The following is a 23955-nucleotide window of genomic DNA, read 5'->3' as shown; positions in this document are numbered from 1 at the left end:
CCGATACTGACTTAGATGAGTCAGAAGGGTCCCCTAAGTCACCTTCAGAAGATGTCTCTTTTTCGGACATATTGGAGATCCTGAAACAGAGAGGTGACTGGCACTCCCTTCCCCCTTCTGAGGATGAGTCAGTTTTGCTGAAGGCATTCGGTGCTCGCCCTTCTTCCTCCTGGGTCACTCCGCCCTTCGGAATTAATGGAACTTATTGCTCGAAGGCGTGGAGGCTCCTGACACAGTGGAACCAGTCCCAAGGAAACCCAATAAGTATATCACTGCACCTCAGGACAAGACCTACGTAACAAAAGGAGTTCCAGTGGACGCTATGGTGGTGGCAGCGGCCACGAAAAGGAGATGTCGGAATCTTCCTCATCTGTCCATCCCCCTAATAAAGATTCTAGGACTATGGACAGGTACGGGAAGCGCATTTTTAGTTCAGCGGCTTTTTCCATGCGATCCCTGAACTATTTGACCCATTTTACACGACTACAGAGGGATCTAGTCAAAGAGTTGGGAGATACCCTCCAGGGTACTACAGATGCTGCTGTCTCAGAGAAAGTGACAGCGCAACTTAATACCCTTACATCCATTGTGAACTCGTCCATGAGGCTGATTTCTTATGCAGCCAAAGGTTCGAGTAGGGCAGCAGCTTCAGCGATTGCTCCTCGCAGACAATCCTGGATGCGCTTATGTTCATTTGCGGAAGCCTTCAAGTCTTCCTTTACTAACGCCCCATTTGACGGTGCCACTCTCTTTGGCCCCAAAGTAAAGGAGACCCTTACCCGGTGTGAACAGGAGGGAAAGACTCTGTCTGCTGTCGGAGTCCGTTTTTCCACCCCAACCAGACCGTACCCCAAAGGGCAACGTGGTGGAAAAATGTGGTTTCGAAAACCCCAAGGATCTTTCCCAGGCACACAGGGTGATGCCCCTTCTTGAGGCAGAGGAGGGGGCAGAGGTGGAAGACGCTGCCCTGGCGGCAGAGGGGGTCCGCAGCATCAAGGTGACAGGGATACACTCCCTGGTAAACCTTTCCAGCACTCCTGAGAGGAGGCCCGACTGTCCTGCTCTGGAGGCAGTCGGGGTCGCTTAGCTTTATACCCTCAGGCCTGGCAAAATATAACTACAGACAAGTGGGTAAAAAGCGTGGTTACCAGAGGTTACAACATACCCTTTCTATCCCATCCCATTCCAAAGAAAAGACTCCCAGATGTACCGCCCCATCTGCGAGAGCCAGCAGCTATAGAAATTTCAAAGCTGCTAGAAAAAAGAGTCATCCAACCAGTCCCAGCGGACCAGCAAGGATTCGGGACTTACTCAAGGTTCTTTTTAGTTCCAAAGAAAACAGGGGACTGGAGGCCCATCCTGGACCTAAGCGACCTCAATACCTTCGTCAAGAAAGAAAAGTTCCGAATGGTCACGCTTCAATCGATCCTTCCATTCTTACAGAAGGGCGACTGGATGTGCTCAATAGATCTGGAGGATGCGTACTACCACATCAAAATGGCCAGGGCATCCAGAGATCATTTGCGCTTCCGGCTGGGGGCCAGTCACTTTCAATTTCGAGCCCTGCCCTTTGGTCTGACCTCAGCCCCCAGGGTCTTCACCAAATGCATGGCAGTGGTAGCGTCTCACTTGAGACGCCAAGGATTCCAGGTGTTTCCGTATCTGGACGACTGGCTCCTTTCTGCCACCACCCAGCGTCAACTACTACAGGCCAGAGACTATACTCTTCAACTGTGTGTTCACCTAGGAATTTCCGTAAACTTCGGAAAATCCTTATTTCAGCCATCACAGAGTATCTTGTTCATAGGAGCGGAATTAAACACACGTCAGTTAATTCTAAGACTTCCTCCAGAAAGGATACTTTCACTTCAGACTCACATCGTCTTCTTCTCTTGTCCAGGAAATCTCCAGCAAAACTGGTACTGAAGGTTTTGGGACTCATGTCAGCTTCTCTTATTGCAATACCCTTGGGAAGGCTGCACATGAGAGTCCTACAATGGCTACTGTTTGCACAATGGTCGTTCCAACAACTACCTCTAACACACGAGATTCTTATAACGAACACATGCAAAACACACCTAAACTGGTGGCTTCAAGCGTGCAACCTTTCCAAGGGGAGACCATTTGTGCTACCCACGCCTACAGTTACGGTGACCACGGACGCTTCCCTGATAGGGTGGGGGGGCATCTTTCAGGGACAGACAGTCCAAGGTGAATGGACCAATTTGGAGTACAATCTGCACATCAATGTTCTAGAGTTGAGGGCAGTGTTTCTAGCGTTGCAACACTTTGCTCCCCTTCTTCCTCTGGGAACTATTGCAGTTCAGACGGACAACATGTCGGTAGTCTGGTACATAAACAAGCAGGGGAACCAAGTCCTATCAGCTATGCAGAGAGGCCATGAGAATCTGGCAATGGGCGGAGTCCACGGGTCGCTTTCTAATAGCAACGCACATCCCGGGGTCATCCAACGTCATAGCCGACAGGCTGAGCAGAGCAATTCTGTTACCACACGAGTGGTCCCTGAAACAGTCAGTGGCGAAAAGGATTTTTCGCACGTGGGGCCAGCCTTCCTGCGATCTGTTTGCGTCTCCAATGAACGCCAAATGCAGGAGCTACTTTGCCCTATTACCTCCAGGGAAGTCCCCAGGGACGCACTGATTCACGATTGGCCCCGGGACTCCTGTACGCATTTCCTGCTTTTGGCCTGATATCAAAGTTTCTCCAGAAAGCCAGAAACCTACACAGGACAATAATCCTCATTGCCCCATTCTGGCCTCGTCAAATTTGGTTTCCCTTCCTGAAGACACACTGCATTCGGGGACCCTGGATTCTGGACCCAGAGCCAGATCTATTGACTCACTCGTCAGGGGCTCCCCATCCCGCGCTCTTGTCCCTCCATCTAGCAGCTTGGTTGCTCCAATTCCCAACTTAGCCAGGTCTGATCTTCTTTCGCCGGCAGTTCAGAATATATTGGTGGCTTCTCATAAAGCTTCCACTACTAAAACATATTCTAGTAAATGGAAGCGATTTGTATTCTGGGCAAATACACAGCAAGTGGATCCTTTTATAGCTCCTTTGAATAAAATATTAGAGTTTTTAACGGACTTGTTCCATCAGGGTGCTTCTCCTGCCACACTAAGGGTTCAATTGGCTGCCATTTCTAATTTCCATGTGGAAGAATGTGGGGCTCCTGTTATGGCCCACAGACTTTGTAAAGCCTTTTAAAAGGGGTTTTCATATTAGACCACCAATTAGATCTCCTCGTCACCTTGGAGTCTAAACTTGTTGTTATCTAAATTAATGTTGCCCCCCTTTGAACCAGCCTCCTCTTGCCCATTAAAATTTTTGTCCTGGAAGACTCTCTTTTGGTAGCCATTACATCCGCTAGGCAGTATCTGAACTTCAAGCTCTCTCCATCAGGCACCCTTATTTGATCTTTCACTCTGACAGAGTTTCTCTTGAACTAATTCATCCTTCCTCCCTAAAGTTTGTTCTATTAACAATATTAATCAGTCCATTGAATTACCCACCTTCTTCAAGAATCACTCCAACAAAATGGAGTATATGTTGCACAAATTAGATGTTCACAGACAGCTAAGATTTTACTTGGATAGAACAAAAGATCACAGGAAAACTGATCAACTTTTTGTGGCCTTTGCTGATAACAGGAAAGGATTAGCGGTTACCAAAAGAACTCTTTCTAAGTGGTTAACGGATTGTATAATCTATGTCTATGATTCTTCAAATCAAACTCTTTTACACAAACCCAAAGGACATTCCACAAGGTCAGTGTCTACATCCCTGGCTCATGCAGCCCGCCTACCACTAGACGCTATTTGTGCGGCTGCTACTTGGTCTAAGCCACATATATTCATTTCTCATTATAAGGTAGACAAGGTTTCTAGGGACAGGGCAACCTTTGGTTCCACTGTTCTCAAGAACGTCCTTCCCTGAGTTCCTCAGGAACAAGGAGCTAGGGACGCTACCCATGTGTAAGAACAAACGGTGAGATTGAACACTATCACATAGAGAAGTTATGTCCTTACCATAACGTTCCATGTGGAGTGTTCATCTCGCCTTTGTTCTTACATTCCCACCCTCCCGCCCTTAGCAAGAACGTTCATTTTTGGTGCCTGGCCTGGGGCATTCTGCTTCTGCTTTGCAGGTGTTGTGTACATAGTGACATGTATATATATGTGTATGTGTCTATATATATATATATATATAGACTCTTAGTTCTGTGCATATGTGATGTAAGCATGAGTGTGCTCTCTCTAGAGACTGGTTTGCTTGCAAACTAGATCTGAGGTAAAGGCAGAGGGGGATTGTGGGTATTAGATTGTCTCGAGCTTCTTCTCGATGCAGAGCTTGCAAGCGGCCGACACGGAGCCGAGGATCGGCTCCGAACCCATGTGTAAGAACAAAGGCGAGATGAACACTCCACATGGAACGTTATGGTAAGGACATAACTTCTATTTTCCTGCTACATTAGCAGCTCTTAACACTCACAAAAAAAATACTGTTTACATTCAGCAGCCACTGCTAAGCTTTCTTCCAAGATCTACTGGCCTCAAACAAGATAAGAGCACCCAGGACTGCATTAGTGCATTGCCTGTGAATGTCATCGTCATAATCTTCTTTCGGCTGTTCCAGTTAGGGGTCGCCACAGCGGATCATCTGTTCCATTTCTTCCTTGTCCTCTGCATCTTGCTCTGTCACACCAACCACCTGCATGTCCTCTCTCACCTCATCCATAAACCTTATCTTAGGCCTTCCTCTTTTCCTGTTACCTGGTAGCTTCATCCTTAGCATCTTTTTCCCAGTATACTCAGCATCCCTCCTCAGCACATGTCCAAACTGACATAATCTTGCCTCTCTGGCTTTGTCTCCAAACCTTCCATCCTGGGCTGATCTTCATTCCTCTTCTCTCTAGCGCATATCTACCATCTCTCCAAGATCTCCTCCACCTCTTCCCTACTCTCGCTACAGATCACAATGTCATCTGCAAACATCATAGTCCACGGGGGAATCTTGTCTGATCGCTTCTGTCAATCTGTCCATCACCATTGCAAATAAGAAAGGGCTCAGAGCTGATCCTTGATGTAATCCCACCTCCACATTAAACACATCCGTCACTCCCACTGCAGACCTCACCACTGTCACATTACCCTCGTACATATCCTGTACCACTCTTACATACTTCTCTGACACTCCCGACTTCCTCATACAATACCACAACTCTTCTCTAGGCACCCTGTCATATGCTTTCTCTAAGTCTACAAAAACACAATGCAACTCCTTCTGACCTTCTCTGTACTTCTCCATCAACACTCTCAAAGCAAACAATTGCATCTGTAGACCTCTTTCCTGGCATGAAACCATACTGCTGATTATTAATCATCATGTCCCTTCTTAACCTAGCTTCCACTACACTTTCCCATAACTTCATGCTGTGACTGATCAATTTAATCCCTCTGTAGTTACTACAGCTCTGCACATCACACTTATTCTTAAAAATCGGTACCAAAACACTTTTTCTCCATTCCTCAGGCATCCTCTCACTTTCCAAAATTTCATTAAACAATCTGGTTAAAAACTCCACTGCCATTTCACCTAAACACCTCCATGCTTCCACAGGTATGTCATCTGGATCAACAGCCTTTCCTCCTTGCTAATCCATTGTACTTCATGATTCACTATCCCCACATCATCCAACCTTCTCTCCCTCTCATTCTCTTCATTCTTCAACCCCTCAAAGTACTCTTTCCATCTGCTCAACACACTCTCCTCGCTTATGAGTACATTTCCCTCATTATCCTTTATCTCCTTTACTTGCTGTACATTTTTCCTAGCTCGGTCCCTATGTCTAGCCAATCGGTACAGGTCCTTTTCTCCCTCCTTAGTGTCCAACCTTTCATACAACTCTTCATATGCCTTATCCTTAGCCTTCGTCACCTCTCTCTTTGCCATGTACCTCATCTCCTTATACTTCTGTCTACTTTCTTCATCTCTCAGACAATCCCACTTCTTCTTTGCCAACCTCTTTCTCTGTATACTCTCCTGTACTTCCTCATTCCACCACCATGTCTCCTTGTCATCCTTCCTCTGTCCAGATCATTACCTGTGAATGTACCTTGCAGAAACAAATGTCAGGCTAGGCTGAAATGTCATGAATACTGTCTTTTGAAATGTAGTTTCCAATTAAATTACACATTTCACAAACATAACTGAAATGACGTTGGTGTTAGAAATTCCAGGAGAAGATGGAAATTGATTGGCAGATTTCCATTTTGGGCCTTTAAATTTGATCTTTAACAAAGAATAACTGTACATTTTATTGGCAGAGCAACCTTCCTTCTAAATTCTCTCACTTTCAAACTGATATGTACATCAGAGCTACTGTTCCTCATTCAAAAACAAGCTGTTAAAATCGCAGAAATTCCACCTTTATTTCTTAGACCCACTTTCACCATTGTTACTGCCAAAAAAGCATTTGCTAAAATAGTGACTGCAGCTTGGAATAATTTTCTAGAGTCAGGGGCACTGCAGTTCAAAAAAGTTTCCTGAAGCTTTTAAAAGAACATTTGGTTGTTGTTGTGTCTTTCGACTTTTTCCAGTTAGGGGTCGCCACAGCAGAACTCCGGTCCATTATTGATTGTCAGTAGATTTTTACGTGCTGAGTTGCCGGCCCTGACGCACAACCTTCAACGAAGGTACGCCCATTCACGCATGTTTCTACACAGAAGACGCTCTAGCTGAGAAACGAACAGGACAACGTCTTACTGTGAGGCGACAATGCTACCGCAGACAAATGTACCTGCTTTGACACACACCCTATATATTTTCAGGGATTTATATTCTATAATGTTGACTAAAGGATAGCTTATACATCGCTCTTCTTAAATATTATTAGACTTGCTGTAGATATTGATTGATCCAAGCTAGTTTAACATGAGCTAAAATTGATGCTGCTGACTTGTTGGAGCTTTCATTACGGAGCCTCTGTTGTGTACAGGTTATCAGTAGTACATTCTCTGATTGCATGACCAGATTCACCTTAAATAGATATTCCTGTATTGTAAATTACACAGACTGATGCAGCTGTTTAACTTCTCATTTGATTGAATGTTTCAACTCTCTACCAGTGTCATACACTAGTTCTTACTTTCATTTACATTTCTTTGGTATCCTACTAAGAGCACCATGCAACTTTACAGCATTTAGTTATTAACAAGGTTTAAGACTGTATTGTCTATAGTTACTGTCTTTGTTATTATACTGCTAATGTGTTACCGATGTATGTGAAGGAGAAAAGTAGTGAGGTTATTAAACAGCTTGGAAGGAAAGTAATGTAATGAGTAATTTACTAGTGCTTTGAAATGAAAGAAGAGAAGTTGGCTATGCAGCTGTAGTTTCTTAGTGCTAACTCGAGCCTGATATGAGTGGAGGAGTAGACAAAAGTAAGATAAAAAGGGGAGTGCAAAGTAACGAAGGATAAGGCTGTACTTAGGGTGATGCATTTATTGCCACCAAGTTCTAAGAACATACGTTTAAGAGATGGTAGCTATCTGAGTGCAGTCTCTTGTTCACTATTCTTGGTATGAGAAGTAGCGAAAGTTAGATAAAAGTGCAGTGGAATGGAAGTGAAGGTACCACTGTATTGTTATGGAATTTAGATCATATGACTACAAGGAGAAATATTAGAGAGTACTAGAGCTAAGTAGAAGAGCACTGAGAGGTAGGATGTAAAGGAGTAGAGTAGTGATGTACCAATACACGTGTAATGCAAAGAGTAAGAGAGAACTGAAGGAAATAAAATAGACACGAGGGACTTAGAAATATCTAGAGCAAGGTGGGAGACTGAGGGAAGCAGTAGAAAGCTGAATGTGTATGACCGAATGAGAGAGGACTTGTCCGAATGGGGACACAGCCCAGTGGAGCACACTGTGAGTGAAGAGGACCCTGCTCACATTTAGACAATCAGCTTGATGTCCTGAGCACAGTTTCCCTTTTTGTGCTTGCCTGCAGCTGAACAAATGCATCAACTTTTCAATTTGTATCTGAGGGAAAAGAGTGGTTGTACCTGTTAAAATTAATCAAGGTACAATGTACACCAGATTGTAGCTATGTGGTATTTGAAAAATGCATCTGTGAGACCTAACTGTTATGCTGAATTGCAGTAAAGGTTATAAAGCAGCAATGTGTTGTACCTGAAATAAAATATGTTTGGCCTGTTGTGAACATGGTACCAGCTAACAGCATTTAACAGTACACACCACTGAAGTCTCAAGACATTGTGTCCGTGTGCCACATTGATCATAAATGTAAAATAAAAGCAGAAATTCCATGTGTGTTTGATACAAAGACACTTAAATACTAAAAGTTCAATTTGACGTGTTGAATTGCAGTATGTTGTCACTTGGAAATCGTGTCAATCCAAGTGCTGCAGCAGCAGCAGTTTAAATATGGTGCCAGTAGGATATCAAGTTCATCTATATGCTGCAACAGTGCATGCATGACAACTGATCTGAATATTGGTCAGTTCTAATGAGAAAGTACTGCAATTAAAAATACTGCCAGCAATTGTTGTGGATAAATAATTTTACATTAATGTGCCTGAATGTAAGACTGAAATGTGCATTATGATGCTTTGTAGGGCCTTCATGAAAAAGACTGTAAATTAGTTGGTGTTACTCATAGTCATTAATAAGAGTTGCCTGAGGAATTTGGTTTTTTTTCGGGTCATTAAGTTACGCTGTTATTTAGCATGACCCATCTGGTAAATCTAACACACATTTTACTGATTCCTTGCACTCTAATGGCAGCAAAATACAAAGGCCAACTGGCTACTTTTTCCAAATCAGTAGAAACATAATTCGGTCCAGAACATGATGAAACACCTTAATATGTACAAGCAACTAATGTAATGAAATTAAACCAGACTGATAGCAAGTGATGAAATCAGTTCAACTAATACATATAAAACACTACAGTACAATGTTGTAAAACCATCAGAAGTGACCATTGCATAGTGCCAGTGCTGTACAGCACTAGATGTCAGCAACAGAACTGTACAGCATACAGACTGTAGTGCAATACCTGTGGAAGTACACTGGAGGTGGAGAAGGGGGTCTGTGGAACAGAATGAGTGTAGAGAATAAGAGGGCATGGGATTTGGAATGTCACCGTGGTGTAAATCCAAGAGTGGAAGCAGATAATATGACCATCTGAATGCAGCAAAATATGTAAATTCTATTGAAAACATTCAGCAAGTCTGCTTTACTGAAGCCGTGGTGCCGTTAGTTAGTATGGTTACCACAGTGGCCTTTATGGGTGAAAGTATAAGTAGGCAGTATGCCTTTCATCGTTCCCTCTGATTTTATGCCTGAAGAAAAACAGACAGCCTGATTGCCCTTTATTGGCCGAGAAGAGTATGATTTTTAGGCATTTCATCACTGTTAGAAACATTCACAGTGCATGCAAGGCTGTCTCATTGTTTAGAGTGACAGCTGTGTCATAGGACCTGGCTTCTCGTTTAGATCCCTTGCTCCTGCTGAACCTCCCATATGGAGTCTATGATTTAATTAAGGTCACCAGAATGTCTTCTAGTCATGAGACTGATAAGGGGGAAGAGGTGGTTCTTCTACTTAGAGAGATATTCTTTGGAACAATGTTCTTCTTCTCAGAGAGATATTTTTGCCACCTCAGTTGGTTAGCTTGCAGTCATCATTGCTTATGTCAGACACCTATATGACTTGTGTTTCAGTTATTCCATTGTAATGGTGCACGTTTCTGGCATCTTGGCAGATCATGGCCTTATAGAGGAAAGAACCATTTCCCTAGCAGTACCTGGTTAAGCAGTTGCTGAAAGGACTTCTGCATTTTCATTCTTCTTTGAAGAATCTATTTCCTCCTTGTGACCTGAACTTCATGATTGTCATGCTTGCCTTTCCCCTATTTGAACCAACTGGATCATTGCCCTGCTGTTTATCTCTTGGAAGTTGTTACTGTCAGTGGCCATCACCTTTTTTTTGCAACAATTCCAAGCTGCAAACCATTATCTTTAGGTAAACCTATTTGGTGTTTCTTCAGCATTGTCTGTTACTGAAGACTAACTTGTAATTTCTTCAGAAAATTATTCTAGAATTGTCTTTGAAGTAGTCTATTCATTTCATTTTTTTCTTTGGTGTGGCAGAAGCCAGAGGAAAGAGATCTTTTCATACTGTGTATGTACAACACCAGCTCAGGTTTTACCTTATGGGAGGCCAGTTACAGAGAGACTAGTAATTTCTAATGAAAACTTTCTACCAATTGCATCATATTTGCCATGAGGCTGTCAACAAGGAGTTGTAAAATGATATTGCCAGAGGCAACTACCATCAGGGTTTTGACTGCTTCCAGTGATAACTTCAGACATGTATAAATTGGAGACATTTGTGTCAGATCTTCTGGTAATTGTTGGTTCAAGTAGTATTGTTGCTTGGACCATGGTTCGATAACTCATGCCACTTTTATCACTCCAGTGCTTCAGAACTTGTCCCTTTGAGTGTTTGACTTTTGGGTTTCCTTTGACTCTGGCCTTTCAGTGTTTGGGATTTGCATCTACAGTTACCCACTGCATACGGCTTTCAAAGTCAAATGTAAAATGTATGTATTTATTGTGTCATATAATATGCATGAAAACTGGCATGGCAAGGCCATAGAAAGAATTATTGTACACCTGATAAACAGACATAGGAAATCTTCAAACACTAGACCCTTCTCAGTTTGGTATCATAAAGGGCAGGTCATGCCTGTTAAACTTAGTGGATGTCTTTGAGAAGGTCACTAGAGCCATGGACAAGGGCAAAATGGTGCATACTGCCTACCTTGACCTGGAAAATGTATTTGGCACAGAACCACACTTGGGTATTATAGGCAAACTCACAAATGTAGGCATAAATCTGTATGTCACCTGATGGATAGCTAGATGGCTTACAAGACAAGACACTTGAAGTTAGGGTGGGGGAATCCACCTCCACCAAAGAGGACTTTTACTAATAGTGCCCTACAGGGCTCATTACTGAGACCTCTCCCATTTGGAATATATTTCTCTAAAGTCAAGGCAAATGTAGAGACACTTGGTTGACCAGATTTGCTGATAACTGCAAGCTGGGAGCAGTCATTGAATCCCACAGTGACACTGGTATCCTCCAGGAAGGTCTGAGACAGACAAATAACTGCTGCTGTAACCATGGCCTAACACTCAATGCAAAAAAACAAAATGCTTAATTATACCCTTTGGGAAGATGACTACACCTGCAAATTACAACATTTATAACACTCCCCAAATAGTAGACCCAGTGGTAAGGGACTTGAGATATAAATAATGTATGCCTTATGTGGACTGCCCCAAAGCTCTGTCCCTGTACTCTGTCTCCTCCATACTACTGACGGGCAATCTGTGCCTAATGTAGAAGACATTCTGTGATCCATCCCTGATGGAGCTGCTATACATTCACAAAAAAATTACCGAATCTAAGGATCTCAACCTTGTCTGTGACATAAACAAAACATGTTGGAGGGATAGGTATGTGTTTCAGAGAGTACCCCTTCTCCAGAACAGACTCCTCATTCATGTGAACCAGAGCTCTTCCCTATACTATTCATACACAATTTGGAGTAATGGATGGGAAATTCTAAATTCACTCCTGGCTTGTTGCCTGTGGTCCTTATGGACAGGGGCAGTTTGTAGATGCCCTAAGTCGTAGACATATACCAAAGCTGTTCTAGTCCATGGGCGTAATTCTGAAAAGTGAGGCATGAGTGGATAAGCTGAAAAAGACTGTTAGACTATTAACCTCCTATGATCCTAAACCTTCTGCAGGTGGTTCTTATTGCTTTTCCACCATTCCTGTCTTGTCTGAATAGCTCTCACCCTTTGCCTTGTGATGTATTTTGTTATAAGCTGGGCACGTGGGTCTGTGTCAGAAGATCTAGTTTTCAAAAACTCGAACTTCAAAAAAAAAAAACAAAAAAAAACACACAGATCTACCTTTTTTTTTCACATTTTTGCAGCGGAGCAAGCTCCCCTGTACCCCCACAGCCCTGCAAATTATATATACCAACTCTGAGATCACACTACAGTGGGGAAAAGTGTAAATTTCCCGATCCTCACTGTACTGTGATCTCCATTCAAAAGCTTCAGGTATTCAAAAACTCAATCATATGGTCTTGACCAGGTGAATTTTGAGTTAGTGAAAACTCGATCATTTGATAGGGACCTGGGAGAGCGCGTGCGCACACACACACACACACACACACACATATATATATATATATATATATATATATGTATGGTTTTACTTCATATACTTGAAATGCTGAAATCTCGAATTTCAGCATTTCGAGTGCATGAAGCCGAAACTTCAGAATAGCGAAAGTGCATAAGCGCAAATGCGAATATGTCAAATCCGCACTTATGCAGTGATGCTATGTTATGGGAAGTGTTTGTTTGCGATGTTTGTGTTCGGACTTTCAGGTTAGTGAGTGGGGTGCATATCACAACATCGAACGTGCAAAATCTCGAATGGCAAAACATCGAAATCACAACATCAAAGAGCAGGACATCGAAATGGGGTAGAAACGACTAGGAGGAGTGTAGGTGAGAAAAACTTGCTCCATGCAGGGAGGCAAGACCCCTTGCACCCCCTACACCCCCTGCCACTTAATGCCACTTTGGAGATCGCAGTTCAGTCCACTACAGTGCGTAAATGGAAGATTTCCATTTCCTACACTGTAGTGCGATCTCGGAGTTGGTATATTTAAGTAGCAGGGGGTATGGGGGACACAGCCCCCCCACGTGGGGGGTGCAGGGGTTCTTGCCCCCCTGCCTACACCCTTCATGTTGCATGTCACAGTTGGGAACTTCCATTGGAACTGTTTCGATGTTTTGGTGTTTCGATGTTGTCTGTTCAATGTTATGTTGTTCGTGATTTTGCACTTTCAATTATGTGTTATAAACTCGAGTGAGTGTATGTGAGCATTTTTGTAAATTGTGTATGTGTGTGTGTGTGTGTGTGCGAGGGACTGTAGAATGTGTGTGTTTTAGTTTTTTTTTTTTTCTCTGTGCGATCTCGGAGCTTGTATATATAAGTAGGGGGGTGTGGGGGTGCAGAGGGGCTTGCCCCCTACTTCTGTTTAGTGTAGGTATGTGTATGTGTGGTAGTTTGTTGTGTTTTGTTTTTTGTGGTGTAGGTGTTGTGGTTTGTGTGTGGTGTAGTGTATGTGTGTTCGGGTTTGTGATTTCGGCTTTCTGGGGTTTCGGTGTTGTGATGGTTTCGGCTTCATGCACTTGAAATGCTGAAATCCCGATGCACTCAAAATGCTGAAATTCGGGATTTCAGCATTTCGAGTATATGAAGTAAAAACCATATATATATATATATATATATATATATATATATATATATATATATATATATCGAGCGTGCGTGTGTGTGTATGTGTGTGTACATATATAGGTGGACTGGACACACTATATTGGCCATAGATGTTAGTGTGCATGTCAGTGTGTGGTGTGGAAGAACTACCTCAGCAGGGCTAGTCACCCGGACGTGTAAACTGTGAGTGTAGATGATGGTCACTGCTGAAGTGACACCCCGATCCCATGTGCAAAAATTGGAAAAAGGGGTTGTGGCTGGATACATATTTATGTGTGTGTGTGTGTGTGTGTGTGTGTGTGTGTATGTATATATATATATATATATATATATATATATATATAGGTGTTAGTGAAAATATCGAGTGTGTGTAATGTCAACAGATGTCTACTCGACTGCACCTGGTCATCTAGGCAGTTGATCGATAGATGTGCGAGATCAACCAATCCTCTAGGAAGGGGAATATTCCCTTAATGTGCAATTTCAGAGTTAATATATATAATTAGCATGGGGTGTAAGGGGTGCAAGGGAGCTTGACCTCTGCAAAAATTGTTTTTTTTTTTTTTTTTTAATTAGTAGTCGCATATGCCGAGGTTGTTTCTTGGCACATACATACTGACCATACTTGTCAACATCTTATTATGAGAAGTCTGGAGAAAGCCTAAAATAATGCAGGGGAAAGTTTTAAAAAAGCGAAAGATTTTAAATATTGCTCTTAAAAACTTAGAAAGCTTAAAAATCTGCTAGAATAACGTTTTGTGCCAGCACACCAGTGGAAAGGTATGATAGTGAGGCATCGACTTCTGTGTTTTCGGCTTTATGCAGTCAATATTTTACCAGTTGAGGACTGCAAGATGGCTGCACACTGATCAACAGCATAACTTCAGCTATTCCAGTTTGAAAATAGAAACTGAGAAAAAAAGAGTGCCATTAATTTTTTTTTTTTGGAAAAATTCAGTTACTGGCTAGTAAATACACTGCTTGGATGCCAACAAAGAAGAAATTTGGAAAACCTGAAAGAAAATCATCCAAAAAAGGTGAAGAGAAAATGATGTCTGGGACTGATTCTATAGCTGTTCAGCAAAAAGCAGTCCAAATGTCAGTTAGGTTCAGTCGATGGCTTCCATTAATTTAGAGGAAAAAATAAATAAATCAGCTGTACTCAGTGGTGATTAAAATAATTGAAACATTAAAGAGATATATCAATTCAAACAACAAAAGTCTGAACATATAGAAGAAGATTTAAGTCATTCAGGTCAACTGATAAAATTGCAAAAATCAGAGGCTGATATGACAAAAAAGCTGGCTGAGTATGAGGTTTCTCAAGCAGAACTGTTTAAAAAAATGTAGAGTTAGAGGACACAGCATGCAGAGGAAACCTGGGATTTTCTGCTCTAACAGAGATACTGGAAAGAACGTACTGTATTAATTTTATGGAACTATTTCTGATCACACACCAGTAAAAACTAAGATAAAAATGCAGCAGTATGAATATAAGGCATTGGCACATTTCCATCTACCTGTTAAATAGACAGGAATTTAAAGAATGAGTAGTGGAAATTACTTGAGAGTTATTAGGGAAGACAGAAATATCTTTAGAAGTTATAAGTAGTGACGGGGATAAAATGAAAATGGAGCTTAGAAATAGGGTCGAAAAAAGAAAGGAAGAGATATGGTTAAGACCTAGAGGAATTGACACAGGTTAAAGTATTGCAGAATAAGAGGGATCTCGCAGAACAAGAGGAGGAGCAAATGTAGAATGCTAAAGAAAATTAGGGAGTATCTGGATAATGTGCATGAGTTAGAATGAATGCAATTAAGTAACTATTTTTATAGCAACTGCAGAACACAAAAACATTTAGCACATTCATTTAGGCAGCATAACATTGAAATTGGGTTGCTACCTTTTCAAATGGCCATAGTGGGACATTTGCAGGACACACATCGGATTTTAGAGGCCGATACATACCCACGGTTAGTACAAAGGTTAGAACTTAACTTTTTTACCTAAATAAAACCTTATTCTTGTAGCAGTGTAGTTACTTATTATGTTTCTTGTAACATTTAGGTCTTTTAGATACAGAAATAACTATTTTATGCAACTATTACATAAAATATGGGACATAATTATGTCCTACAATCTCAGGACATTTGCCCTTTTTAAGATTTTTTGTCAGGACACAACTGCCCATAGAGGGACTGTCCCTCTCAAAGTGGGACAGGTGGTAACCCTACATTGAAAGGGTTGTTGCCAAACTCTGGGAAGCTATAACAAGAAAAATAACAAGAGATCCTGTGGAGGTTTTACAGATATTCTGGACATTTTATGAAGATTGTATAAAGCAGAGAAATGTGGAAGTCAAGAAAAGAGTACAAATGGAAATAATTATGGAAGATTTAATTATGCCAAGGACAGAGGTAACTGAGGCTCAGTACCTAACAGTTACGACTGAAGGTGATAAAAACAGTGATATATAATCAAGCTTCAAGAAAGACTGCAGAAACAGATGGTATTCCTATGGAAGTTTGGAAATTAGGATGAAAGAAAGGGATAAAAATCTGGAAGATTTTGTTTAACAGTATTTTAAAAGGAGGGGAAGCACCAACATCTTGGAAGAAAGCTTTGGTGGCTGTGGTACCTAAAGATGACAAAGACCCTTCAGATCCAGCTTCATATAGACCCATATCAATTTTAAACCACAATTTGAATGTATATGTCTGTGTTAGCTAAAACAATGGCAGAAGCATTGCCAGAATTGATAGATGTGGATCAGCATGGTTTTGTGGAGGAGGAGCAGACATTTGACAACATTAATGTAACAGTGATGATCCAGAGGGAAGCAAAATGTAAGAAAATACCTCAGTTGTTGGTGTGTCTTTATGCAAAAAAAAAAAAAAATGACAGAGTAATCTGGGATTTTATGAGCAGGGCATTGGAAGCATTTGTATTCCCTGGTACAATAGTAAGGTTAATTAGAAGGACATATGAGGGATCAGAGGCAAGAATTAAAGCTGTGTTTGAACAGAGGAACCAGGCAGAGGTGTCCTCTTTCCCTTTTGTTACTTACTTTATATTTAGAGCCATTGGCAGTGAAAATAAGGGACTAAGAAATACAAGGATGTAATTGTAATGGTAATCAATAAATGATGGCTTTATTTGCAAATGATATTATTTTGTACCTGATAAATCCAGAAAAGGACATCTCAGTGTCATGGAAATTTTTGAGACAGTTTCAGGTGTTTTTGAGATATAAAATTATTGAAGGTAAAACAAAGTCTGTAGCCATAAATTATGTAGGCAAATTGGTTCAGCAATACCCATGTTTATGGGGACATGATAAGATGAAGTATTTGCAAGTATTGATTAGAAAGGCTTCTGTTATGGCAACTAAGGATACTGTATGTGGGAAGAGACTAAACTAAAGATAATACAAAAACAGAGAAAGTCTTATTTATATATATATATATATATATATATATATATATATATATATATATATATATATATATATATATGTAAAACATATAAGCAGTGAAGATGTTTTTAGTCCCTTTAGTCTTGTGTATGGGTCAGGCATGCTTTTATCAATCTGAGGAGAAGTTGTGGACAATAATTAATAAAGAATTGAAGGAATTTATCTGGGAGAGAAAGAGGGCAAGAGTTAAGTAGGATATGTTGATCCTTCCAGTAGAACAAGGTGGTTTAGGTTTACCTGATTTGAAAGGATATTTTAGAGCCACACAGTTAAGGCTTATATACATTACACAAGCAGAACTTTATAATTCAAAGTGGAAAGGGAGGATGATAAAGCTGGGGGAAGTTCAAGAAATAGAGAGTGAGTGAGACTTTGGATGCAGATCCTTAAGGACAATAAGAACAACAATACAGAATATCATATTACATTCATAGAGTGGCAGAAAGTATTCTAACAACTAAGCCAGTTCTAGAATTGAGAAAGGAGGTTTTGCCAATAAGGCTGACTGCAAATAGGGGTACAGAAAATAGGCAAGAGGGGGCTGGAATTTACTGGAGAAACCTGGTGGAGCAAATAACTCAAGCAGGAAAGATAATAGAATGGGATGAGGCCAAAAAGACATTTGAATTGAAGGCTGGAAACTGCCCTCCCTATCAGGGCTTGATCTCAGAGTACGGTCAAAGAGAAAGGGATAGGGGAATTTTGAGTGAAAGACCTGCTCTGGTAGAGGTTTTAGTTGAATCTAGAACAGATACAGCTGTTAAAAAAAGAATATAAATGCTACATGTAAAGAAATCCCAATCCCTCTGCACCACACGCTCCAGAGACCTCAACATCATTACCAGAATTAACAGAACATGCTCGAGGGACAGGTTCATAACCCAGAGACTGCTTATGCTATGGAACAGACTTCCCATACATGTCAAGCAGAGCACCTCACTGACCCTCTGCAAGAGAAATCTTGATGAGTGGATGGGAAACAGAAAATTCAACCAGAGGATAACACCATTGGCTCTACTCAACAGGCACTGGGAACTAAGGTTGGGTGGCACTATGGCAGGGTAATCCTTTGGCTAAGCTTGTAAAGGCCCCAGGGCCATTAGCCTAGTACACACCTATGAATCTATGATAATTAGTAGGGCACTTAAAATATTGCAGAACTATACAAATCAATCAGAGGATGTTAGGAAAGAGTGAAAAAAGAGACTAGAAGGGCACTTTCAAAGAAAACAGTGGGGAGACATATTTATGGCTCCCAAGTGTGCAACCAAGTCCAGAAGGTTTAGGATCTTAGCTTGGAAGTATTTACATAGGTGTTTTTATATCCCGAACAGACTTCAAAGAAGTTTTCCTCAGGTAGGTAGCAAATGTTGGAGGTGTGTTGGAGAAGAAAGAGGTAACTGGGAACATAAGCTTTGGAAGTGTAATGAATTGGTAGTTTTTAAAAATTTCTACAGAGTACTCTGGCAGAAATATGGGGTAAGCAAATGGCTGTAAGTAAGGAAATTATTCTTTTGAGTTGGGATACAAGATCTGAATTGCCTAAACCTATTAAGGGCTTATTAAGTGTAATTCTGTTGTCTGCCAAAAAAAGCAATTACTAGAAAATAGAAGTCAAAATCTACGCCAGCTGTATTTAAGGTATTGAATATTATAAAAAGAGTTAAAGGAACTTTAAGAGGAATCTCTAGAAAACTGAAGGAACAAATTACGTAGAAGTAAATGGAAATTGTGGGAACTATACATGCATAATAATGTTCATGAGAAGGACCTGTGATGTTTAAGGGAAGGCACAAATTTAATATTTTTTTTTGTAATGCTGGACTGATGATAGTTGCAAAGAAAATATATGTGATGTATAGTGTATTTAAATTGAAAAATGTTAAAATGTTTATTTTTCTGTTAATGTATGTTTGGCCATGTCTTAAGTGATAATTTAATAAAGTTGTTAAAAATATTTTGCTAGTCGAATTTGGGTGTTTTCGCTAATGTGGTACAGCCATATATAGATAGATAGATAAACAGATTTTAATATGTTGTGGGTTTTCCAGCAGATTTTAATATGTTGTGGGTTTTCCTGCAGCCCTGAAGGTTGTGTTCACTTAACAGATAAGGCCAAACAGAGTTGCATGGGGGCTAGATATGATGTACTAACCACATTCATGATGCCACAGCTGGGACATACAGGGGATACACATGGTGTACAACCGCAAGTGTGAAAATTATAGAAATTTTACAAATATGCTGAGCTGGGGATATTTGAAGAGAAATTTCCTGAATGTTACTCACTGCAAAAGGCTTTTTCTTTATAAAATATTAACCAGTTATTTAGTTTCCCCATTGTATAGGTATGTAGCACATGCAGACTTGTAAGGATATAACAGTATATGCAAAGTTGTCATTGTATCTGGTTTATATAAAGAATGTATGTGTAGTTTCTTTTCAGGGAAGAAAATGTAGTTTATAGCCAGAACATATTTGTACTGTGTTGGTATAACATCAAATTTAAACTGTTTTATTTTTCCAAAACATGGATTTTTAGTCTTTGGAAATATGCCAAGGATGGACAATATGACCATCACACCTTCAGCACAGATCCTTTTTTTAATTCCTTACAGCTGAAACAGTAATTTAAACTTTGTGTGTAGTTGAATGTCCATGTATAATTCCTTGAAACTTTTACTAAGAAATGTTAGACAATGTGTGTGAAAGACTGCCTTATTTATGCAGGCAGCAAATGCAGGCCAGCACAGATTTTATAATTTAATAGTCTGCAAAACTCCGTATGATTCAGTGTATGTGAAGTGCAGATGTGAGTCTTCTTTTACTGTGAGAAATGCATTGTATATCCAAAAGATATGTTTATTGAGTTGGGATTTTATTATAATTAAATTTCATGCATATGTATCCACCAAAGTGATATCATTTTTGTCACTGTAAATATGTTAATGGTCCCTGCAATCACAGGCAGGTGTAAAATGCCTCATAAAATATGGAGTATGTGTTACATGCCCCCACGCTTGCATCATGCGGAGGACTGCTACTATACCCATGACTGATTTTCTGTCTTATTTGCATTATTTCAATGGATAGACTGGGGGTCCACATGATCCTGATTATGGTAAAAAGCAGGTATTGGAAATGAATAGATGAATGAGCTTATGAACATAAGATAAAGATATGCATGCATTTTGCACCTAAAATCAGACTAAGTACATTTTGTAGACAAGTGTCATGACATATTTTCCTTAGAATATAACTAGACATTCACACACCATTTTAGAGTAGTCCTAAGCAGGGAGGGACAGCTGTCGGCCTACATAGCCGCTGCACTGTTTTGTTCTGATCATTTCTCAGTAAACATTTACATATGACTGGTGTTCTGTCTGACAGATTCACCAAGTGTCACAATAATAATTCTGTGATGATGGAATAACTTCCAAACTGAAATATTTCCCCAAAATGTGGTATTTTCTGTCATTTAAGTATTGTAGCACAGAATAGTTTTTATCAATGCAGAATGACAAACACAAATTAAGGATCAACAGTTTATTTGCTTTAAACTAAATCATTTACTGTGCACAGTGTACAGTTGATTGTGAAAATGTTTTTACCCTAAAAATTGAAGAAAACATCAGACTGTTAGAGAGAGATGACCCTCAGTAAGTCGGGAGAATCCAGGTAAGAATGGCCATTTGAATGTCACAAACTGCAGCGTCTCTAAAACTATCAGTTTAGAGTAAGTATTTTGCTGCCAGCTTTTGTTCAGAGTGAAAGTATAAAAACAATGAGAAACATAAATATATTGAGTAATATATACCTTTTTAATTATTGCTTCAGAATAAAATACATGAAATGGAAATGCTCACATTAAATTCAAACTGCATCCTCCAGTGCCTTCAAGGCTATTAGGTGGATGCAGGGGTCCATTATAGCTGAGTATTCCAGTATCATTCCATATATATTTAAATAGAATAGATCATTAAATAAATGTACTTACTCTGAAATTTCCTTCATATGTATAGATTAATTTTATTGGAAGTCCTGAGCATATAATGTTTATAATTTATTTGTCTCCAACAACAGCAGTACAAATGATGAAGCAAAGCTGTTCCTGTGGTGGCATAAAACCTTAGAGTTAGCATTGCTGCAGACTGAGGATACTACTGTGCTTGATGCTGTAATTCAGGTATTTGTAAAACTGCAGACTCGACAGATTCAGCTTGCTGAGGAGAGGCTGTCTTCTGGAATCTTAGGAGCCATTGGACTTGGAAAGAAATCTCCCCTTTCAAACAGGTAAAACTTTATTTTTTTCACTTTTTTATTTTTTTTAAACAAGAAACATCTCTATTAAAGTTTAATTTATGACAGAGGCAGTCATACATGTATATAAATGAAAACAAACCATATTGACATAATCCCAGCTGCAAGCATTTTACATCACAAACTATATTGACATAATCATAGTTGCACACATTATACATCACTTATAATCTACCCAGTCATCGTCAGCCAAACATTACATAGCTCATTCAAGTCCTGCCTTCTCTTAAACCACATTCCTCCCCTGTATGTACTATCCCCACAAATCCCATGTTTCCCGTGTGCAATTTGCTCTTACTCTTTTTTAAAGATCCCAGTTCCAGTTGTTTTGTCTCTGTTACTATATTCACTACTTGTAGTACAGTTGGTGTAGACTTTGATTTCCATTTTCTAGTAATTGCTTTTTGACACCCACCATAATTAGTCTCAACAAGGCCTTACTGTGTCTAGGCAATTCCAGATGTTCTTTGTGTTTCACTGTTGTGGTCCTGACTGTGGGATTTCCTGCTGTGGAAGGCCTTGGCTGGCCCGACTATCAGAGTAAACATCTCTCTCTCCTCTTAAGGCTGGCAGACACCCTTCCCGGATGTCAGTACACTTGGGTATAAAGGGAGTCAATTGATGCCATGACATAAGTCTTTTCTTGCCGTTGGAGCCCAAAGCATTATTTCAGTGCATCGATCGATCTGCACCAGAGAGATCTTCTAAAGCTAAGTACCCCATTGGAGAACACTTTTTCTTGCTTTAACCCATGTCAGATAAAGTTAACAGTTGTCCCCATTGTTTTAAGCAAATCCCACACTGAGACTTTCATATGTTGTGTGTCACTTGTCTAGACGCAATTCATGACGTACGTAGTTGCCGTTTTTGCACTTGTTTCAGTTCTAGGGCTATCAGGCGTAGGGCCAAAAGCTTAGCTAGGCATCTTAGTCTACCATCTTCTTTGCATCATTCAATGGTGTCTGCTGGTCATCCTGAGGTTGAGCTCCCTAAGCGTAAGAAGGACAGGGAGAAAAGTCCCAAGTTTCCAGTCTCAGATGACAACCGTTCACCTTCTGCCAGTCCCCCAAGGCTCATTTTTATTGAGGAAGGCAATGTGCTTTCTAACCCCCCTTCTGCGACTGAGGTGGTGGTGCAGGCCTCTGTCGAGACCCATATGGAGTCCATCATGTTGTCAGGTTCCTCAGCTTCTGCACAGACCTTGGCTTTCAGTTTGTTGGTCAGGTCCAGAGTCGCTCAGCAGGCCTCAGTTTCCGATGAGTGATCCTGTACCGGTGACATTCCTTCAAAGTGTCAGCCAGCATTGGTTCTAACATACAAAGAGACTTGTGTCATGATTGTGGATGTACCTAAGCCCAAGGCCAAAGCTACTTCTAAGAAGGGTTCTACCTCAGGGCTTATACCTAGGCCTTTTGGCTCCCATTCCCTAGGTGATCATCAAGACCTGGTCAGGTTAGCTGAGGACCTTATCTCCTTTGTCAGAGCTAGGCAACCCCCTTTGAAGTCTTCCCCAAGAAAAAGGAAGATGGATGCTACCCCTGAGGTTTTCAATTAACCTCTTGATTCAGATGAGGATTCTGACCAGGAGGAGTCTGCCTTTGAGGAGGGAACGTTCCTTACTACTTTTGAAAATTCAGATTCTGAGGAGAATCTGCATTCAGCTTCACCTCCTGAAGACATCACTTTTGGGCAAACACTTCATGCTATGAGAGAACATTTCCAATGGGAGGCATGGGAATACTCACAATCTAAAAAGAGGGTTAGGGAGTTCCTCGACCTCCCAGAACACAAACTTTGGCTGTTCTTCCTGTATGGGAGGTGGTAGAGGGTGTTTTTATGGAGTCTTCCCTGAATCCAGATTCTCTACCTCCAGCCCATTGTAAACCAGACAGGTTTTACAGGGTGCTGGACTCACATAAATACCTATTCAGAAACCCCTCTGCCAACCCAGAGGTTATCACTCCAAGTCCCAAGAGAGCAAGAGTCAGCTCTTTAAATAACCTTTTACCTGCTGAGAAAGCAGGATCCTTGATAGTTTTGGTAAAATTAACCCTACAGTTGTTATCCTAGCCATGTGGGCCCTTAACTGCCAGTTTCCTGACTCAGTACTTCCAAAACATTATGCAGAGACAATGCCTGTCAGACAAGGAATTTCTCAGAGCATTAGGCTACATGGCATCTTGTATCCTCATGATCTTTCTGGCCAGGCTACGCATGAGGAAGCTCCATTGGTCCCTCAAGAATCTCTGGGGGCAGAACTCAAAATTCCTGCAGAGAGAAATTCAGCTGATCCCTTGCCTCAAGGAGGAATTTGCATGGTAGACATGGCATGTGCCTAGAGCCTGAGTCTTCCCTTCAGATTCATCCATCAGGGCCAAACTTTAACCACAGATGCTTCAGGGAGAGCCTAGGGGACTCATTTCCAACACCTTCAATCCCAGGGCAGATGAGAAAATCAGTTCAGACACAAGCACGTAAATTGGAAAGAGCTGGTGGCAGTACAAAAGGGCCGAGTCGCTTTAAAGGATCAGTGGAAACCAAGGGTCCTGCTTGTCAAAACAGACAAAACCACAGTCATGTGGTACATAAACAAGGGGGCACTCACTCTTACCCTCTTTGTTGATTAGGGATGCAAGTCTGGGAAATAGCTCACTCTCTGCGGTTACACCTCATGACACACAGTACCACCCAGGGACTCAAAACACTCTAGCAGATCATCAAAGCCGGAACTT

The 23955-nt window shown here is 40.9% G+C and overlaps 1 protein-coding gene across 1 annotated transcript in view; it reads left to right on the top strand.

The window, feature by feature from the left end:
* Positions 1-23955, top strand: part of EPG5 (ectopic P-granules autophagy protein 5 homolog) — a 2535958-nt gene that overhangs the window by 2384255 nt on the left and 127748 nt on the right. Inside the window, exon 42 of the mRNA XM_044078183.1 lies at positions 20987-21196. Coding sequence (XP_043934118.1) covers positions 20987-21196 — 210 coding nt within the window. The remainder of the gene's footprint in view (positions 1-20986; positions 21197-23955) is intronic.

This window comes from Protopterus annectens, chromosome 1.part1 (assembly GCF_019279795.1).
Source record: "Protopterus annectens isolate FY-2018-M chromosome 1.part1, PAN1.0, whole genome shotgun sequence".
NCBI lineage: Eukaryota > Metazoa > Chordata > Ceratodontiformes > Protopteridae > Protopterus > Protopterus annectens.
The sequence above is the reverse complement of the archived record's forward strand: the minus strand, read 5'-3'. Positions and strand labels throughout refer to the sequence as shown.